The sequence below is a fragment of the Platichthys flesus genome, chromosome 6, assembly GCF_949316205.1.
Source record: "Platichthys flesus chromosome 6, fPlaFle2.1, whole genome shotgun sequence".
In the NCBI taxonomy this organism is placed as follows: Eukaryota; Metazoa; Chordata; class Actinopteri; order Pleuronectiformes; family Pleuronectidae; genus Platichthys; species Platichthys flesus.
This window is the reverse complement of record NC_084950.1, coordinates 18,206,223-18,225,743: the sequence shown is the minus strand read 5'-3', so window position 1 is coordinate 18,225,743 and position 19,521 is coordinate 18,206,223. Positions and strand designations below refer to the sequence as shown.

Sequence of the window (19,521 nt, the reverse complement as noted above, 5' to 3'; positions counted from 1 at the left end):
ATCTTCATGTGCATGAAGTGGAAGTCAATCTGAGAAGCTAAACTTGAAGGAGGACATCCAGAGGGGGACAGAGAGACAGCCCACCTTCAAAGTAAAAGTTCAGGAGGCCGGAGGTTTGATTTGATTAATGAGTAATGAGTGACCCTTACTCCTTTTGCTAGCTGATGGGAACAATGTGTCATTTATTTGATCACGGAATATAAACTAGACGGTTTTGCATCAATTTTCAGAATTATATTATATTAAATGTGTCCCACACTGTGATTCTTGTAAGGTGTCAGAAGCCAAGGCTGGAAACTACTAGTTTATTCTCTAACAATAGATTTTTAAATCATCCAGTATCTAAAATCCAAAAATATAAAAGTAACTTTTAAAAATGCTGACAAATATATGTAGTAAAGTAGAATATACAATGGTATTCTCTGAAATTTATATCAAAAGCAGCATAGAATGACACAGACACACACACAATAATTTGTCCATCTTCTTCCTGTGCTTAGTTTCTCATGGGGATGAACAGGTAATCCAATCCTAAATGTGAATATAGGATTGGCCATGGGGGTAGAGTGGATGTTCTTCAACAAGAAGGTTGATGGTAAATTCAATTACATTAAATGAATCCTGCGCAGTCCAATTGTGTGCAGGAGGTAAAAAAATTAATTAAAAAATAAATAATTTAAAGTAAATTTTCACCACTTTCTAATTTTCAGCACATTTTTGGTAAGAATTTTGAACATGTTAAAGCCCTTAAAAAGTAAATTAATTTGCATTAAAAATAATAATAATAATCCTTACAATTTCAATAGGGCCTCACTGTTTGTTGGTGCCTGTCAGTGCTTGGGCCCTTAATATTGAAAGGATAGAAGATATTTTGCACAAGAATTAACAGTGTAAATACAGAAATACGTAAGTTATTTGCACTATAAATCCACATTAAGGATAATAATTGCTTCTGCAGAGGATGTTATGTTTTTGTCTGTGTTTGTGTATTAGTCATTAGGATTCTGGGAAGATGCAGTTGGGTCAGGAAAAAACCTTTCACATTTTGGGGCGGATCCAGATTAGGGGGCAGATTCAAGTGTAGATTGTTATACTTTTTTCATTTGGAGTTTGGGGGTTTGAGTTCAGAGTAATTAATGGATCTTGTTGAAAATAATCAAGCATTTCTAGAGGACTGGTATTCATGAGTGTGTTTAATTTGGTGCAGATCCAAATAAAAATGTAGATAAGGTGAATTTCAAAGTGTTTTCATGAGGGGACTGTCGAGTCTTGGCAGAGTTATGTTGTCTACCACCATCCTAGTTTCAAGAGGTTTTCAAAAAGTTTTATGCTTCGTGTTTATCAATGCTAGATGTAAGAAATGTTATATTTTTATTTGACACATCTTATTTCTCATTCTCAAGGATAACAGAGTCCCACTATTTGAGGCTTTGAGGCTATTTCCAAGCTCAGGTGGAAAGCTTAAATGTCCAATTTGATATATGTGTACCTCGTTGAAAGGTGTCATCTGTTTCAGAAGCATAAAGAGGCCCTGAGGCTCTGGAATGATCTGCCTGAGGAAACCAGGTCAGCTGACTCAAAGATTGCTTTAAGCCTTTAAAGTCATTTTGTTAAATCATCCTTTTTTCTGAGAGCCTTCTAGGGTGTTATTTGAGTTGTAACTTTCTTTGAAGCCTCTTCCTCTCTCTCTTCATGCACTTTCCCTCATTGAATTCTTTTAATGTAATTTCGCTGAATTGTTTTTCTTGACCAAGTTATTTTTAACCCAAATAATTCATGACTTGTCTGTTTTATGTAACTGCCTTGCAAATAAGGAGTAGGCTTTTATGAAAATTAGGTTGTGTCTTTTTTCACTACCAGTCATATATGACCATACTCTACACTCTCTACACTATACCCTGCAGCATCCCCAGGGTGAACAGAATTTTAGATAATAGATCAATAATATGTCTCCAATTTCATATGACGTTATCATGTGACAGAACAGCAGAATGCATGTGCTGCATACTTGGTAAGATCCCGGCACTGTAGGATGATAGTATGTAATGTAGGATAGGTTCACAGTTTTTCATATCTGTCTCATTCTCATGTATAGAGTTCTTAATCTCCATCTGGAGAGATTCCTCCTTAATTAAAGGGGTGTGTGTGTGGCGGGATATTACTCACTATTTTTCACCTCAGTTTAACCTGATAAAACTCGAACTTCCTTTTAATATAATGAACCAAACCAGAGCATAATCACGCAAAGTGCATTGCTGGACAGGGAATGGAGGTGCAGTAAGTAAGACAAGTTTATTTGTTATAAACACCTTTCTCAGAGCAAAGCCACTGAATGCTTCATGTGAATTAAACAACTCTAGGAAATAGTAATACACAGTATGTCATATAATGTGATGATACAGTGATGATCAGCTTCTATTCAGCGGATCAAAACAAGAAGCTGTGAGTATTAACTAAAAGTCCACGCCCTGTCTCTTGTTTGTGCTCATTGTAGATTCATGAGTATCGAGTTTCAAAATCCCGCGTTTCTTGATACCTAGATGATACATTAGCTGTCCATGGGAGCAACGAAGTAAAAAGTGTTAAAAGCAATTGAAAGCGACTGAGCTGCTGAGTTCTGTAAATTCTGTCAATTTTTTGTTTTGCTTACTCACAACGAAAGTATACGCTTTTAGATAGTGGTATATTTAATTTTGTATTCAAAAATAGGCTTAAAGTTGAAGTGTCAACCCAAAAATTACAATCCCCGCCGGTAGTGCTGTTGTATATGTACTCAAATAAAAATTTAGAAAGGATGAAAGCCACATTTTGTAATTGATTTGCTTAATTAGACCAAACCAAGTACAACAAATAATCATATATCGTCTGCAAGTATGCTATAATCGAAGTAAATTGTACGAAGCTCATATTTACACATTTTCCATTTCACCTGAACGCAGCAATGCGTGTGATGAATAACAGGTTTACCCTCGTGTGATTGACAAACAACAAGGACCAATCACTTTAGCCGCTGCTAAGTTCTGAACCAATTGCTGCAGTCCGAATATTCTACTCTCCAATCATATTCAAGGGGGCGGTTTCCAAATGTTGTAGCGCCGCGATAGACACTGACAGATGAATGAAGCTAACAGCTCGCTTCTCGCTAGCTACAGTTACATCAATGTGTATAAACTGGCCGTAAAGCCCTGAAACAAGAAACCACTGGATGATACAGACCCTGTGGGAGCTGCTCAGAGTCTTCACCCACAGAGCTTCATGTGCTCCACAGCTAAACTCAACACGGAAACGTATTGGTAGAGATGAAGCTGGCTCATAACAAACGGTAGCATGCATGGGAAGCAGTCGCCTGTGGAGGATACAAGCCTGAAGCTGTCCCCTGAATCCACTGATAGCAAACCAAACCAAGAAGGTAAATCGTGTCAAAGAGGATTTTAGCGTGTTACTAGTTTGATAATCAAGCACGCAGTTTGATGTTTTAAACGTTAGCTTGAGTTAGCATAGCTAAACTGTGTGTCTTAGCTGTGTCTGGTGCCCCATGTATATGTAAACTAATCACACAAGGTAAAACCTTGTCCTGGATGTGCCGGACCGTTCTGATAATGTCTAAGGTCTGGGTAAACATTTACTGGGACGTTGTATTGACAACTGTGGCATGAGTGATGTGTGATGGATAAAGTGCTGCACATATATGCACTGACAGAATGTGTGTGTGAATGGATGAAGGGCAAAACTGTACTGTAAAGAGCTTGGAGTGGTCATCAAGAGAAGAAAATCTCTCTATAAATGCAGACCATTTACCTTTCATCCTAGTGCTGAGCTTCTTCTGACAGGGAAACAGAACTGTACCCACTAACATCCTTTTATTTCCCTACTACAGGCTGAGGCAACAGTGGCACCATGTACTCAAGCCCAAATCAACCCATGAAGCCCAGTTGTAACAGCAGCAGCATCACTGAGCTGCTGGGTACCCTGTGTGACTGCAGCCTGTCTGGAGTGTCATGGAAGCGTCGAGCCCTGGGTGGAGTCTCAAAGGAAGGATTCCGTAGGGCTCTCAAGAGGCGTGCTTACGATGCCCTGCTCTCCAAACTGTTTCTGGATGGCAGCAAAGTTTCATCCTCAGGACCGAGTGCCACCGCTCATGCGCCGCCCAGAAACAGAGTCCTGATGATATGCTTTGACTTGCGGGTGGCAGGGTGCAGAGAGGAAGCAGAGAGGTTGGAGGACCAGCTCGGGAGGCTGCCGGAGGAAGCGTCCTCTGGCCTGAAGGAAATAGACGCAGTTCTTGAGCTCCTTGTGCACCTGGCTGGTTCTGCACCTCCACCCTCTACCTCTTTTAACAGGGACTACATGAGACGAGAGCGGCCCGTGCTGCGGAGGCCTCAACCCTGGGGCTACCAGAGCGAAGAGCTTCAGCGGCTAGAGGCCAGGGCTTGGGGGCTAGTGTGCGGGGAGGAATGGGGGACTTTGGAGAGTTTCTGTGAAACTCAGGGGTTGATGGATGCCCCTCCAGGTACAGGGCTGCTAGCTCTGAGGACCAAATCGGAAGTGGAAGAAAAATTTGAAAAGGACACCAGGATGACACTGTTTGGAGCACTGCAGCACACTCGCACTTCAGACATAGATATAAGACTGGACCTGCCTCCTGTTCCCAGTAATATTGATGTGACTGGGCTGGCTATCAGGGTAGGACACTATGGCTTAAGATAGTATTTTAGCTGCACATTGTTTATTTTGTGACCTTTTTAGATATACCTTGTTCAGCCTGCGGTCGGGTTTATAGCTGTGACCTTGTTTGATTTAAGTGTTAAGCACCGAGGTGATAGTCAGTCTTATTATCTCTCTGCGCAGGTCCCCCCCTGTTTAGATCAGTCTGAGGATGAGGGCTTCCAGTCGTCGTCCAACCTGACCCCAGACTCTCAGTCAGAGCCCAGCCCCGTTCCAGACATTGATATATGGGAAGCTGCCCGCACTTTTGAGCCCGGAAGACGCCGCTGTTGGGAGTCTGTGGGACGGTTAGTGCCATGTCTCTGTAGGAACTTTTAAAGCACCTTAATCATTGTCATTGTCAAATTACTCTCCAGTGAAGATTTTAATGTCATGTAATTCATTATTAATTTGCTAATAATGTCCTTGCTTTTCTCACTGGTCAACCTATTGATTATTGGGGATATGGTGATTAATCATTAATGAATTAGATTAATAAATTCAATGATTTATCAATAATCACAATATCAAAAAGTTATCCATAGGTTTTCTGTTGATCGAGTGTTAAATGCAACAACGTAACACAAAGTCCAATTAAACAAAGAATAGGATGCGATTGAGCAAGCAACATAAGCCCTTTTCAGACATGACATGAGGGTAAAATAAAAAAAAAGCTACATAGTTAACCCACCGTTTGACCGTTCGAATGCCACTCTGTTTCTCTCACCAGCCCACCAGGGAAAAGTGAGTCTCTCTACCTAACAGAGGGAGGCAGGGAGGCCTTCGACCAGCTCTATCGTCTTTGGGAGGGGGAGATGAGGGTGGTGAGCACTGGGACCCTCTCCCCTGTCCTCCCGCTGGACTCTCAGACACAACTGGTTTCCAACCTCCTCAATGTCCTGATCGGAGTGGCGTCCACAACCTTCCCTCTTAACCAGGTGCATTTAATGATTATCATTTCAGAGTCTATAATATGCAATAAAAATAAAATGATTGTTATTTTAGGGCTCTGTCACACCGAAGAGATAAACGTGAGGGAAGTTATAAAAGCACTACAACAGCACATAATTACTAAATCCCACTAGAGAAAAGGGAATCAGGCAATGAGATTTAGCAGACACCTCATACATCTGTGATAAGCAAGGACACCCTGTTGATTTATAACTGCATATTTACTCTGTTAAAATAAAACAAGACAAAATGTGACAGTGTCAAGCATACTCTTGAGTCACGAGACATTAAATGATGAAGATATTAATTTAAATATTCTCAATGCTAAAACAACAGTAACCACCAGAGAGATTTTCTCTTGCTTTATTGTTTCCCATTAAGTTTTTATATTTCCAGAAGACAACATAAAACGAATCACAATTCCCTTGATTACTCTCTTACCCTTTACGTCGTTTCTCTAGCAGTAATGTATCATTAACATGGAGGCTAGAACAAAATATGGACACAATATCTTGAAAATATAACTTAATAAAATGTTCATGCATCAAATGCTACATGTGAGATACTTGTTCAGACGGTCAGAGAAGTGTTTACTTAACTCAAAAGTAATCTTGGAAGCTGTGGTGTGTGATGGTGCATAATACTGTCTGTGTTGTTTTCGTCATCCCGGAAGGAATTCTTTTCCATCTCTAATAAAAGAACGAGAAGGACAAAATAACAAATGTCTGAGTATGTAATTCAGTCAGATATAAATGCACCACCATACCTTCTGAAATCACCATGGAGGTGACTCTGACAACCTCCACAAAAATTCAATAACATGAGCTTAAGTAAGACCGTCTTTGCTGCAGGGCTATTTTATTGGATGTTATTAGACCGTACACTTATTCTCTCACTGTTCGGCCACCATCTGTAAACATCTTATCTGCTTCCCAGAGTATTCAGTTTGACGTCAGGCCTGGAGTGTGCATCTCGGGAGCCTCTCCAGAGAGCGTGTCTCGTCTCCTGAGGGAGGTGGCCCAGTATGGCACCAACTACTTGAGGCTGAGTAACTTTACTCTGAAGAGTGCCGACAAGAAGGGCCTAGTCTTCCAGGTATGTGTGTATAATCCTAATTAATACCACTGAGACTGCACATCTTACGCCTACTTTTCTCTACATGTATTTTGTTGGGAGCAGATGCTACAAGTTGTAATTCATTGCATTTCCAAATAATTTGTGTACACATATACAAATCATAAAATGTTTTATTTCAAATTTAAATTATACATTTATAATTATGCTACTTAAAGAAATAATGAAATACACAAATGTAAGTGGTATTGATAAATCCTTAGCTCATCAATGATATCCAACACCATGGAGATATATTAATAATCATAATCGGAGAGAGATGAGTTTTTCTCAGCACATTGTTATATTTATTAATTCTACTCTACCAACTTAAACTAACCATGGTGGAGTGTAATCACAATGGGAGCAATTTTTGAAAAATTTTACTCATTACCAATATTGGATTATCGCGACAGCCCTATTTCGGCTCAAACTGGCCATCAAAAGATTTATTTTAACTGTGATTTCTTGTGAATTTGGATCAAATGTTTATATAAGCTTTCAGCAATCTGTGTTAGATGTAGGGGATATCTGTTCGCATTTATGTGACAGTTTCCCTCATTTGTGAATCTTTTTGAGCAGAGGATGACTGAACTATCTTCCACATTATTTCAAACCAAACTCAGACTGAATACATTTTAAGGTGAAATTAGGACTGTCCCCCATATGAAATCAAATGTGTAAACCTATCATTCAAGTACAAAATGCTAAATATGTTATAAGAAAGGTGCATTTATCAATCTATGCACAAGTTCAACTGAGCTGTTCAGTGGTTTTACATCTGCAAATAACCTGTTTCTCTCAAAGGCTTTTACAGGAGGTCTCAGGAAGTATCTGCATTACTACAGAGCTTGTGTTCTCAGCACTTCACCCACACTCAGCCTGTTGACCATCAGCTTCCTCTTTCGTAAAGTTGGCCGCCAACTCAGGTGAGGTCAAGTCCTTTTCTTTTGTTGGTGTTTAGCGTGCATGTCACACTTTTAAACCTCACCCGGTCATCCTTACAGTCGTGTCCAGACAGTGAGGACATTGATGCAAATATCATCTGATCTCTGCTTTCTTTTAATCTAAGGTACCTGTCAGAGCTGTGCTGTGTTGACGGGCCTTTGGGTGTGGGCCAGGCTACCTTCCCTGCAGTGAGTGCTCTTTTATCTGCAAACTGCAATATGTCATCCATCATGGCTGTGTTTAGCCTATCAGATGGGGTGTCAGCTCTGTGCCATGTGGCTCTCCTCAGGGTGTTAAACTGCTGTCCTACCTGTACAATGAAGCACAGCATAACTGCGGCAACGAGAACTATCCGGTCCTGCTGTCGCTGCTGAAGAGCTGCTGTGAACCCTACACAAGGTCGGTCACTGAGCTCCTCTTACAAACGTGTCCTTAAATCCAAATATATGACCCATAATGACCTTGCCCCCTATTATAACCCAAGAACATGACTTTACTTCACTGATTAGTGGAACTTGCTGTATTGATCTGTTTTCTACAGACTTGTCAGGATGGTGTGTGACTGTTTTTACTGTGCTTCACTCAGGTTTGTGTATGACTGGGTGTATAGTGGCGTGTTCCGGGATGTTCATGGCGAATTCATGATCCAGGTCAACGAGGAGTACCTCAGCTCCAGAGGTGAGTTGACACACACGCTGTCCCATAAACACTCTGGCTTCAGTCAGCAGGTTCTGAAAATGAGAGGCCTCACAGACAGATTGTCTAGCAGAAAAAAAAAATAGATTTCATTACAGACTTTATTGCCTAGTTGGATTTATCCTTGTGTCTATAAAGGACGTCATGAAGTTATTGGATGATAATCAGTGGGAAACAGAATCAGCGACCACAGCTGTGGGGACCAGAGCCATCTCCGCCCAGTTAGCCACAGGGACAAACACAAATGAATGCTCTTCCTTTATTCTCTTCAGTTGGCACACCCAGCTGGGTAAAACAAAACGTTTTACAACATAAATTAGTTTTTTCTCTCGTTCTTACATCTTCTCTCTTGTAATTGCCCTTGACAAATCTAATCTGGCTGAATATATTTTTAGTCCAATTAATGACTCGACTCCTTAAGGAGCGCAGGAGAGTGAAGTGGAGACAGGAGGTGATGAGGCTTACAGGCAGATAAAGACACACCCATCTGCACTCTGCAGGAACTGAACTGCTTCTGTTGCCTTGGTCACGCTGCTCTACAATGCCATGTCCCGTTACATGTCTTCAATCGCTTTCATTACCAAGACTGGATTTTAATATTAACTGTTTTATATGAAGACGCATTCAAACTTTATTGAGTGTTACAATTAGGACTGCAACTAACCATTATTTATATTGCCAGTTAAATTGCTGATTTTTATTTCTTATTTTTACAGATTTATAATTTGATTAAAAAAAACATCATATAAAAACTCAACCCCAAATCTCATGTTTTGTCTATCTAATGGTCCGAAACTAATAAAACGCATAATCTAGCCATTTTTAGATGTGACATGCGAGTATAATTCTGAGAATTGGCCACTGAGTTAAACCACAGTTGGCCCTTACACATGCACAACGCAGCGGGAGGTTCTCTGCACAGACACGTTCACAACAGCAACAAATACCCCACGTTATTCAGGTGAGAGGTGGAGCAGCCGGGTGCAGCCAGGGGCAGCAGACCGGGGCAGGAAGTGACATATTATTTCCATTTTTGCGTCTGTCGTGCATTAAAAATGCCATCAGCTGCCCCCAAACGTTCATGGTGAAACCAGCGGGGATCCCCTCCTGTATTCACACATCGAATTCTGTTCCACTAAGACATTTGCGTTCGCACATGCACCTCGTCTGGAGAAAATCCAGAGGATCTGGAGTTAAGTGCATGTCTGAAAGCAGCCTATATAACTTAGGCTGTTAGAGGTCTATTAATCAAAATAATAACAAAAGACAATGACATTGTGAAGCATATGGTATAATGGGAGTCGTTCTCTTCACTATTTCTTGTCCTATTATCTTCTTGGGGACGCTTTGTTCCACATTTGCCCTTTACTGGAAGAGCTTCGGCGACAGAATGCACAGCAATGGGCAATGAGGAACAGTGATCTATTAAGAGGGACAAATATTTGTGGAAGAGAAAAAACAGATGACAGGCTAACTGGGTAGCAGTTTGTTTTCCCTTCAGTTAACATTGTTTGCCCCAGAAGTTATAGTAGAGACGGAAAAAGCCACTGGCAAAATGGATATGACCCGATTTAAAAGGATATCAAAATGTAACGTTTTGAATTAAACTGGAGATTTCTCGGGCTCTGGACATTGTTTGAAACATTTTGGATAATGTAACATCACAAGTCAACAAGATTAATAATATAGGTTTAGTTATTATTTACACATTTAACTCATCAAGATAGTTGCTGATATGATTTTTTCCTTTTTAATTGACTTTTTATTGCATTAACCGACAACAATTTGACACAAAACTAATACTTTAACTAAATATTATTATTCATATCATAATATAGTCTAAAATGAATATCCATTTTATTTATTTATTTTTGAATATCCAACACATTTACAGTGTTGGACCGACAAACCAATACTGATGACAAAACAATGCATAGAGGAAGTAAATGTCAGATTAATTGATGATGAAAATAAATTTGAGCTGCAGCCTCATGTTAGTGAATTTTTTACGAGTATTAACTTATTTTGTTTAAACTGTGTTCCCCAAACAAGTACACACAGTGATTGCGTCATTTTGACAGTAGTCAATAAATATGGTTTTATATGAATCAGTATAGCCTGTCCAAATACTGTATGTCATGCAACACCCCATTGAAGGTCAGACCGTCACCTCGGCTGCGTCTGGCTAAGAGGTTCATTTGCTCATCGGTTACACCTCATCAACTCCTGCAGTGAACCTCTGCACTTCTCGCGCCTGCTTTTTGGAGGACACACAAATGTCATTGTTCTGCTCGAAGTCCGTCGGCCAGGGAGGCAATCAGCAGCTAAGCTTTCTTGGCAAGCCGCAGGCTTTCTGTAAAGAGCTCAGGAAGCTCAGTGCATTCATGTTCTCTTATGCTTTTTGCTTAGGATCACTGAGCTAAGCACTAACAATTTCCAAGTGTTAATTCAAGCAGCCAGAGTTTTGCCATGGCCTGTAAGTCATACTAATAAGGGAAAGTTTTTTGGGCCCAGCGCAAGCTCCTGGCTATTTCGCCACCGCTATTACTCTCTGTACCTCAGTTGTGTGAGAGTTGTACTGTTATCAGAGGCGATACGGGCCAGCAAAAAGCTTTGGTCTAGAACATCGTGTAACAGGCCTCTTTACAATTCTGCAGACAAACACTTCTGGATCCAAGGCTACACTCTGATCTCTAAGGATGTGGAGGATTGTGTTCCCATCTTCCTCAAACACATCGCCAATGATGTGTACGTCTGCGGAAAAACCATCAACCTCCTGAAGATCTGCTGCCCACAGGTTGGTTGTGAACAGTTATACAGAAAGATAAGGCAAATGTATCCTTAATTATAATTTGTATATATTCACTTTAAATTAGTTGTGTTTTTTTTACCTTTATCAGTATTTAATATTAGACTTTGCAAAGATTTGCTGTGACAAAGCAGATCCACAACTACTCCTCAAATTATCAACCTACCACAACAATAATTTGACCTATTTTGAAATCCAGAGTGCCTGCAAGGGTTGAGACAAATTATCAATACTGTCACATGGGTGGAAAGTGCAAAACATTATCCATGTACGATGTACCTTCATGAGTATTGGGATTCAATTGCTTTTTGTATTGATGTAGAGGTTTTTCCATTATTCACTGCAGACATTTGAACTCTGTTCTGCTTTCTGTCAATGTGGACCTTTGTTGTTCATTTGAAGATGGCCTTTAAAAACATAGGACCACCGTTTATTATTTTATTAGGGAGGTCCCTAATAGCTATTGCAATTTAGAATTTTTATTTTTTAGACTAATTGAATAAGAATTTGATCAAGAAAATAACTTCTACATTGACTCAAAATTGCAATGAGTCATTCTTTCAGTTCAGGATATTTCATTGTACAACACCCTCAGCCACAGCCACCCCAACTAAATAAAACATCTTGGTGTTGGATCATGAATCTGGATCGTTGCTGTGCATGCAAACTGACTTCAAAGAAAGATGTTTGTCTCATAAACTGATTAAGTAAACTTCAGGACTGTTCAGGGCCCAATAAGTTGTGGTTATTGTTAAAGTGTAAACTGAGTGCAGGTCAGCTGGGTTGTGGAGGGAGCTCATGCTTCTTCTGCTCTGATCCTGAAGCAGTGGCACTATTCGTTTTGTGTTGGGGGGCAGTCGTGGAAACACTGTATTCAAACTTTTTGTCACCACTGTTTGACATTTACCACCTTGTTCACCGCCTCTTATCTCTTCTCTCTGCTTCGCTGTCTCTGTGTGTGAGTGAGTGAATGGGGGCGTGGCCAGCCCGAGGCCTGTGGGGTCCGACATGACTCTGTAAATTACACAGAGACAGAGGAGTTATATGTTTGGCACACCAAGGCAACCAAGGAACATTTTATGTTGCCCTTCACAGATTTCTGGTCGCATGTGCCAATTGGGTCACTCTTTGGAGCTATGAAATTATCCAAAAGTTGATTTGGTTTTTTCGGCCAGTTTACAAATTGATTACTGGACTTATCAGTTGCATTGATCAGAATTGTCTGAATGATTAGGATACTTAATATTGAGTTTCAGTATGAGTCACCCTGTCATTCAAAAAAAGTAGTTAAATGTAGTATAGTTAAAAAAGAGTTATGAGTGTTAAAGTTACAATTGTATAGAGATGGACCCTCACTTGGCACAATGGCAGTAAACTTAACCATTGAAAAGCTTCAGTGAAGCGTTGACGTTTTTATGTAATTTAATTGTGTTCAATTTTCTTACTTCACTGTGTATTACCTGCTGATTCACCAGCACATAATGTTCTCTATGATCTGACCTACCTGACCCGAGCAGCAGGGCCTGTGCTCCTATCCATTTGCCATTCTGTAATTACTTCTTTCTCTCTATGCCAATTTCCATGATTGCTGGGGTCTGTCATTCTGAGAGAAACTGCAGGATAGCTGCATTTAAGATTATGGAATGAAATATGTGAATTGAGGAGGTGGCCACTAATGTGCTTTCTATTGTATAATAAAACCGCTTCCTTTGACTACTGATATTTTATACATATCTATTCAGCTAAAATTGAATATTTAATCCACATGCAAAACAACTCATGAATACAGAGCACTTAAGTAATCTAGTAAAGATCAAAATTATATAAATAGTCTTAATAAAAAGAATAATATATTTCATTCAAGGGTATTTAACTTTTTTATAACCCAATAAAACATAATTAAATGATACACAGGGTTACAGTGATTCATGTGGATATTATTTTTTCTCACACAATCAGCGAAAAAGGTTTCCTCATATTGAAAAAGCTTTTACTCTTGTTTCTCAACCCATCTAGTTGACTGTAATTACTCATCACTGTGATCTGAGCTGCAGGATTGTCGGATTTTCCATTTTATTTGTATGCATGTTATGCAACCATTTATAAGATCTTGTAGGCTTAACAGTTTAGTATTATGGTATTATTTACCATTCATTTTAATCACTTCAAAAACTGTTACCAATTGTAACAGTTATCATATGTGTGGAAATTCTTGCCAGAATTCTTAAATCCAAGCCTGAATTGGTTAAATGCACGTTACTACCATAAATTCCTTTCTTTCTAAATTTGCAGAAGCTTCAACTCGTTATTTTTCCATCTTGTTTACACCCAAACCAAGGACCTGTGTCATCAAGCAGTTGGTAACTGCTGTATGCCGTTGTAGCAAAATGCTGTGAAAAATGCTGTGAAAACTCCAATGGAACGTCTTAACATAATTATGTAAACATGTCTCTAGATTAATCCACCTGTCTTAAATTGATCTGACTATGACTTTACTCAGGTTAAGGTAATAAGAAAAAGCAGTTTACATGGCTGCGTTATTCAGATAAAAAATGTGTCTTCTGATATCCAAACACTCGGACCACATCTTTTTATAGTCTCTGCATAAATCTCAGTCCTGGCCCAATTGAAGGTCCAATCACTTGACATTCTCTGCATAAGAGGAAGTTTTTACTCAATTGCCCTCTCAAATCATGTCAGCTTGCTTTTTCCACTCTGAAATTTTGATACATAAAGCTCATATAATTTCAGTGTACACTGGTTTAGATCAAAAGGGGAATTTGAGTTTTGCGTTACCGTTATTTACATCAAGATGTGTTTAAGACCTTTGGACAGGTCACCTTTTATATCAGACCTCTACAGATGTGCAAAAGTAAAGGCACAGAAAGTCAAAGATGTTTACTTCAGTACACCACTTGTTTCTTACATTTTTGAAGGACTTTCCAAATCATTGTATTTACTATGTCCAATGTTTGTGAATGGCTCTGACTGATAACAACACAGTCACTACAGGTGAAACTCAAGGATAAATTCAAGAGTAGACCTTCAGACCTACAGTATTTGATGTTTAAAGTTAGTCTAAAGTGCGCGGCCTGAGCAACAAAAACATCTAAACATTTAATCAAATTTCCTACAGAAAGAGTTCAAGCAAAGAGAATCCCCCTGTTGCAAAGGCCCAGACCATGAACTAGTAGAGATGCTGTAGAGGTGTTCACACCAGACAATTACAATTACTGAAAAGAAACTGTTCTGTTGGAAGAATGTTTAACAATTCCTTCAGAACTGATGTGAAGCAACCAGGAGCACAATTTAGAAGTTAAAAGAACTTTGACCACTAATTGAATTGAAGGATCTCCTTACTCTTTCCACCAGTACTATGAATATTTAATGTTTTTTTTTACTTTTTGCCACCATAGGTTTATAATTGTTTGCTTGTTATTAACGAAAACACACAGTGTTTGTCTATACTTTATGAACATTTTACAACTCAAAATAAGGTAATTACAAAGTGTTAACATACTACAATCGCTTTTTTATACTTTATACCACCTTGTTTCACAGCACTACATCTGCTGGTCGGAGCTGCCGGTGCCTCGCATTGCTGTCACCTTCTCCCTTCAGGAGGTGGAGGAGATCGAGAAGGACTGCGCTGTGTACCGCGGACGCATGGAAAGGATTGCCAAGCATAGCGCCATCAGCAGGGAGGAGCAGGTACTAAGACACACATTCTTCTATGCAAGCTGGTATTTCTGTCATGTATTTAATTTTTTTCATCTGTGCATGATAAACATATGTTAATATTGTTGCTTGTTTGAAAAGGCTTTTGATGAAATTAACAAAAGACAAATGCATACAAAATTCACTTGGTGTCAAGGAATAACTCACTTGATATTTGTGGCCAAAGGTCACGGTGGCCTCACAAAGTATTTTTATGTTTTTCTTTAAAGTGATTTCTTAAGATAAGCTTGAAGGAATGTCATCATATTTTGCTTTGACTCAAAGACGCTTACATTTTGGTGGTCAAAGGTCGAAAGGTGATTGAGTTGTTTTGAACACAGTATATCAGGAAAGCCCAAAGGGAATTTGATCACTTCTGGTAGAAACATTCACTTGGACTCAGGGAAAATCTGAATAGAATTTGGTGGTCAAAGGTCAAGGTCCCTGTTACAGCACAAAGCATATTTTTTGCCTTGTAAATGAAATATCTCCAAAGCACCATGAGGGAATTCTTTCACATTTGGCACAAAATTCACTTGAGCTTGGATTTCATCTGAGTAGCTGAAGGTCAAAGTTCAGGTTGGCCTCATAAAGTATGTTTATGTTTTTCTTAGCCTTGATATCTTCAGATCAGCAAGAGGGAATGTCTCCAAATCGGGTACAAAATTTCACTTGGACCCAAATATGAACTGATAAGATTTTGGGACCTGGAGGTCAAAGTTCAACATCACAGTGACCTCATGTTACTATGAATGTTACATATAAGAACTGCCTGTATGGAATTTCATTACATCTAGAACAATTCACTTGAACTCAATGATGAACTGATTAGATTTCAGTGGTCAAAGTTCAAGGTCACCGTGACTTAAGAAAGCTTGTTTTTGGCCTCTAAAAATGTGATATCCCAAGACTGCTGAAAGGAATTCCTTAAACTTGTGATGAGTTGTCACCATACATAAAAGTATGTAAAAATATTTTAACAGGAACTGGACTGGATGGCGGAGGTCTACAAAAGCTGTGCGGTAATTCTAGTTGGTCACTGCAGTTGTTCTCTTTGACCATGTCAGATCCTTGCTGATGCAGACCCCAGATATTTATAGCACTGAACTGCCTCCGCTCTCTCTCCATTGATGTTGATAGGTTAATGGCTGTTTTGTCTTAATCTCCTGAAGTCCAGTATCAGCTCTTTAGTTTTGTTAGGGTTAAGAATAAGGGTGTTGTTGTGGCTAAATAAATAGATGCCACTATGTATCTGGTAGCTGACTTATTAGATTTCTGAAAATCAAGGGACCTCTGGGAAGAAAGGCAGACCTGCAGTAAGACAAGTCTTACACAAGTATTATTGACGATAGAGAGAGAGAAAGGAGTTCATTTTTTTACATAACATGATTCATGATTGTGACATTACCCCTAAAGCACCGAAGATTTCAGCAGCAAGTCATTAAAATGATTCAGCTGAAGTCTGGGGCTTGCACGCTGCATGATTTAGTGTAACAGTCTGGTTTGTATGGCCTGTATAGTGAGTGTTGCTCGCTGTGCGGACTGGCAGAGGTAGAATAGAAGAGGTGAGCCACAGGGCAGGTGGATGTATCTTTGTTAAAGATTTCTTCTCTGTCTATTATAAGGCCCTGCGTACAGAGCAGGCACGCCAAGAGCTGATCAATCAGGTCAGAGCGTCAACTGCCAAAACTCTGGAAAGCATCCGTGGTTAGTTTTGCACACACACACACACACACATACAAACACACACACTTTTATATAATTTTTTTGCCATACATCATGCACACACCCACCCCGCTGAGGATACCTTTCACAAATGGAGCATGAATCCAATTCGCTTGTTGACTCCTGACCACAAGCTTTCTTCAACTTCATTCAATCCTCTTAGGAAATCAGTTGAGATGCACCGAAGCAACTGAAGTGAGGAAAGCTTTGAGCGCCTTCCAATTCTACAGAACCTAATCAGTGCTCACACAATTTAGCAAACTACTCACATCATCAGAAGCACTTGAGAAGTGTTCATACATTCAAGATTATTTTTAATTGTTGTTTGAGACCCTCTATAAATCCTGCTAGCTCTTATTATTTGATATTTTGAGTAGACTTTTTTTCTTAGTGTAATCATCCTTGATCCACGTCTCAAATGATGACGTCTTTGAGGGAAATGAGTGAGGATAGTCCTTGAAAGGTTTATACAAAGCGTGTTTAGGTGGGTGGATGTGGGGGTTAAGATGCCCACTGTCTTCTTTCTTTCCTCATGTAGGACGTCAGGTGTCACAACGTCTGGCTGAAGAGGCCAAGAAGAGGGAGCGTTTTGAGGAGTGTAAGCAGCATCTGGAGCAAGAGCAAGAGGTAGTAAAGCTTGTTTTACAAGTCTGGGCTGTGTATGTGTTTTCTAGAGATCATCCGATATGTCAATACACATTGAGGGGTGAATATTATTGAAAAACTGGCAATGTCAAAGTCTTGACCAAAGCCTCATGACACAAATACAACCAAATGTATAGAGCTTGAATTAAAAAAAATGTTTTTTCGTAAAATGTCAACATAAATAGACATATTTTCTGTAAAATAAAACAAATGCAAAATACAAACTGATGACAACAATCTGAGGGAGAACTTAACACAGAACAACAAATCACGGGTAATCAATATTAATAGATAAAGACAATAATGACCCTAACCCTGGAAGGGATTTAAAGTATTTAACTACCTATAAGTACTAATAGATCCTTCTTGCTGTTTACTAAGAGAACTACATGAGAATGTAAGATGGTGAAAAAATATATCTAGAGAAGTAAACAACATGAAAAAAAATTGGGAATGATATTTTGCAGCTGCAGCATTTGTGGCCTTGTTTTCAGAAGCTTGAAGGAGTTTTGATTTGTTTGTTTGTGTCTGGCACCAGTGGCGGAGTGCAGCCAAGAAGAAGCAGGAGGAGGATGATTTCAGCTTTGCCAGAGAGCTGAGGGACAGAGAGAAGAGACTACAAGCCCTGGAGGAGCAACTGGAGCAGACAGCCAGGTCTTTTACAACCTCAACTAGAGGGATGTTAATGCATTATGGATGATTGATTAATCTCTATTAAGATTGGATTTTATCTAGAGTATATTAACTAGCACGATGAGAAAGAATTTCTATCTTTGTGGGATGTTTCTTTGGCTGGAACTGTTCCAAATTGCCGCACTGTCGGGATAACTATGGCGCTGTAGAACGAGCGAATTTTATCAAGGCTTGTTATGCGTCCACCATGTGTGGGGCTTTCCATTCAGTGGCTATAAGCTGCTGTTTAGGTTCACTGAGATCAGAGTTTAGCAAGGCTGAAGCAAAGATCTGTATATGTTTTCATCTTTTTGTCCAGCCAGTTACCACAACTCTATAAATAAAGACTCAAAATATAAAGCTTTTGTCAAGGAAATAAGTACATTTCATAGTTGAAAGGCCTTTACTGGTTAATTATATATAGGGAAATGCTCAAAGCAGAATTCAGAGCATCACAGACCCTGAGAGCACATATTCACACAGCGACATATGGCAGGCCAGCATAGTTAAATCAAGTAGGAAACACACGGGTTACTCCAATTTGTATACTTCAATTTTGTTTCATTAAAGACATATCAGCAGAGAGAATAAGGTAAACAAAAACATACCAAGTACATCTCCCTCCATCCCTTTCCAATCCATACATAGTACAGGACAGAAACAAATGCAATGGAAAAATGAAAAGGGAAATAAAATGAAAGTGAATGTTACTCCTTGAGTGTCTGCTATGCAAACATTTTTTAAGGTTCTCTTAGATTAACATTGAATTATTCACTCTTTTCAAATAATAGATTCGATTTATGGGATATTGTGGAATATCACACTTGTTGGCAAAAATTGAATACATAATATGAAATAGGATCATCTGTGTTCTCTAACAAGAGCAAAGCTACCTCATGACTGAATGGCCTAGCAGGGAGAACAAGGAGGACAATCCCATTTATGAATAACTGCTAATTTGATGCTATATAGCCATTTGTCCCATCTCCAATGTGTATAACACTTTCATAGACATGCATAAGCGGTGAGTTGCTTTGATTAAGTGCCAAATTATAAAAATGCACTTGTATTTGTGTGTTTCTTGTGTCTCTGTCAAATCACAGGAAGGAACTGATTGCTCAGTACAGCCATCTGTCAGAGGAAGCTGCCCGCAGAGAGAGACGAGCCTTGTGGAGGGTGCAGCGAATGAGACTAGACGAAGCACGAGCTCAGTTCTTTATTCACGACAGAGAGCACACTGAGGTTTGTGATAAATTATCATAAGAGAACACACACAGAGGAAAATGACTGAAGAGTAAGTGAGGTGGTTTTAACCAGAGCTCTTGTACCTTCCAGGCATTAGTCGAGAAATATCCTTTAGGACAGGAGGGACCTCCTGTGGAAGTTCTGCCTCCTGTTTACTCAACAGAACAGTCTGAACAACAACAGGTATAACAACACATTGTCTCTTGAACATTGACTCCTAGTTGTCCTCTTTTCCCAAGTATTTACTATTCACATCCTCAAGTGTATATCATTTCTTAACTGTTATCTTCCTGTCA

At 39.4% G+C, this 19,521-nt stretch overlaps 1 protein-coding gene across 1 annotated transcript in view; it reads left to right on the top strand.

The window, feature by feature from the left end:
- Positions 1 to 3,126: 3,126 nt before the first annotated feature.
- Positions 3,127 to 19,521, top strand: part of tubgcp6 (tubulin gamma complex component 6) — a 29,074-nt gene continuing 12,679 nt past the window's right edge. The window contains exons 1-16 of the mRNA XM_062389666.1: positions 3,127 to 3,409; positions 3,878 to 4,683; positions 4,849 to 5,012; positions 5,435 to 5,642; positions 6,592 to 6,750; positions 7,576 to 7,697; positions 7,841 to 7,904; positions 8,006 to 8,115; positions 8,303 to 8,394; positions 11,070 to 11,209; positions 14,783 to 14,932; positions 16,564 to 16,645; positions 17,202 to 17,290; positions 17,847 to 17,962; positions 19,084 to 19,222; positions 19,316 to 19,408. Of these exons, the coding sequence (XP_062245650.1) occupies positions 3,898 to 4,683; positions 4,849 to 5,012; positions 5,435 to 5,642; positions 6,592 to 6,750; positions 7,576 to 7,697; positions 7,841 to 7,904; positions 8,006 to 8,115; positions 8,303 to 8,394; positions 11,070 to 11,209; positions 14,783 to 14,932; positions 16,564 to 16,645; positions 17,202 to 17,290; positions 17,847 to 17,962; positions 19,084 to 19,222; positions 19,316 to 19,408 (2,514 nt within the window). The 5' untranslated portion in view covers positions 3,127 to 3,409; positions 3,878 to 3,897. The remainder of the gene's footprint in view (positions 3,410 to 3,877; positions 4,684 to 4,848; positions 5,013 to 5,434; positions 5,643 to 6,591; positions 6,751 to 7,575; positions 7,698 to 7,840; positions 7,905 to 8,005; positions 8,116 to 8,302; positions 8,395 to 11,069; positions 11,210 to 14,782; positions 14,933 to 16,563; positions 16,646 to 17,201; positions 17,291 to 17,846; positions 17,963 to 19,083; positions 19,223 to 19,315; positions 19,409 to 19,521) is intronic.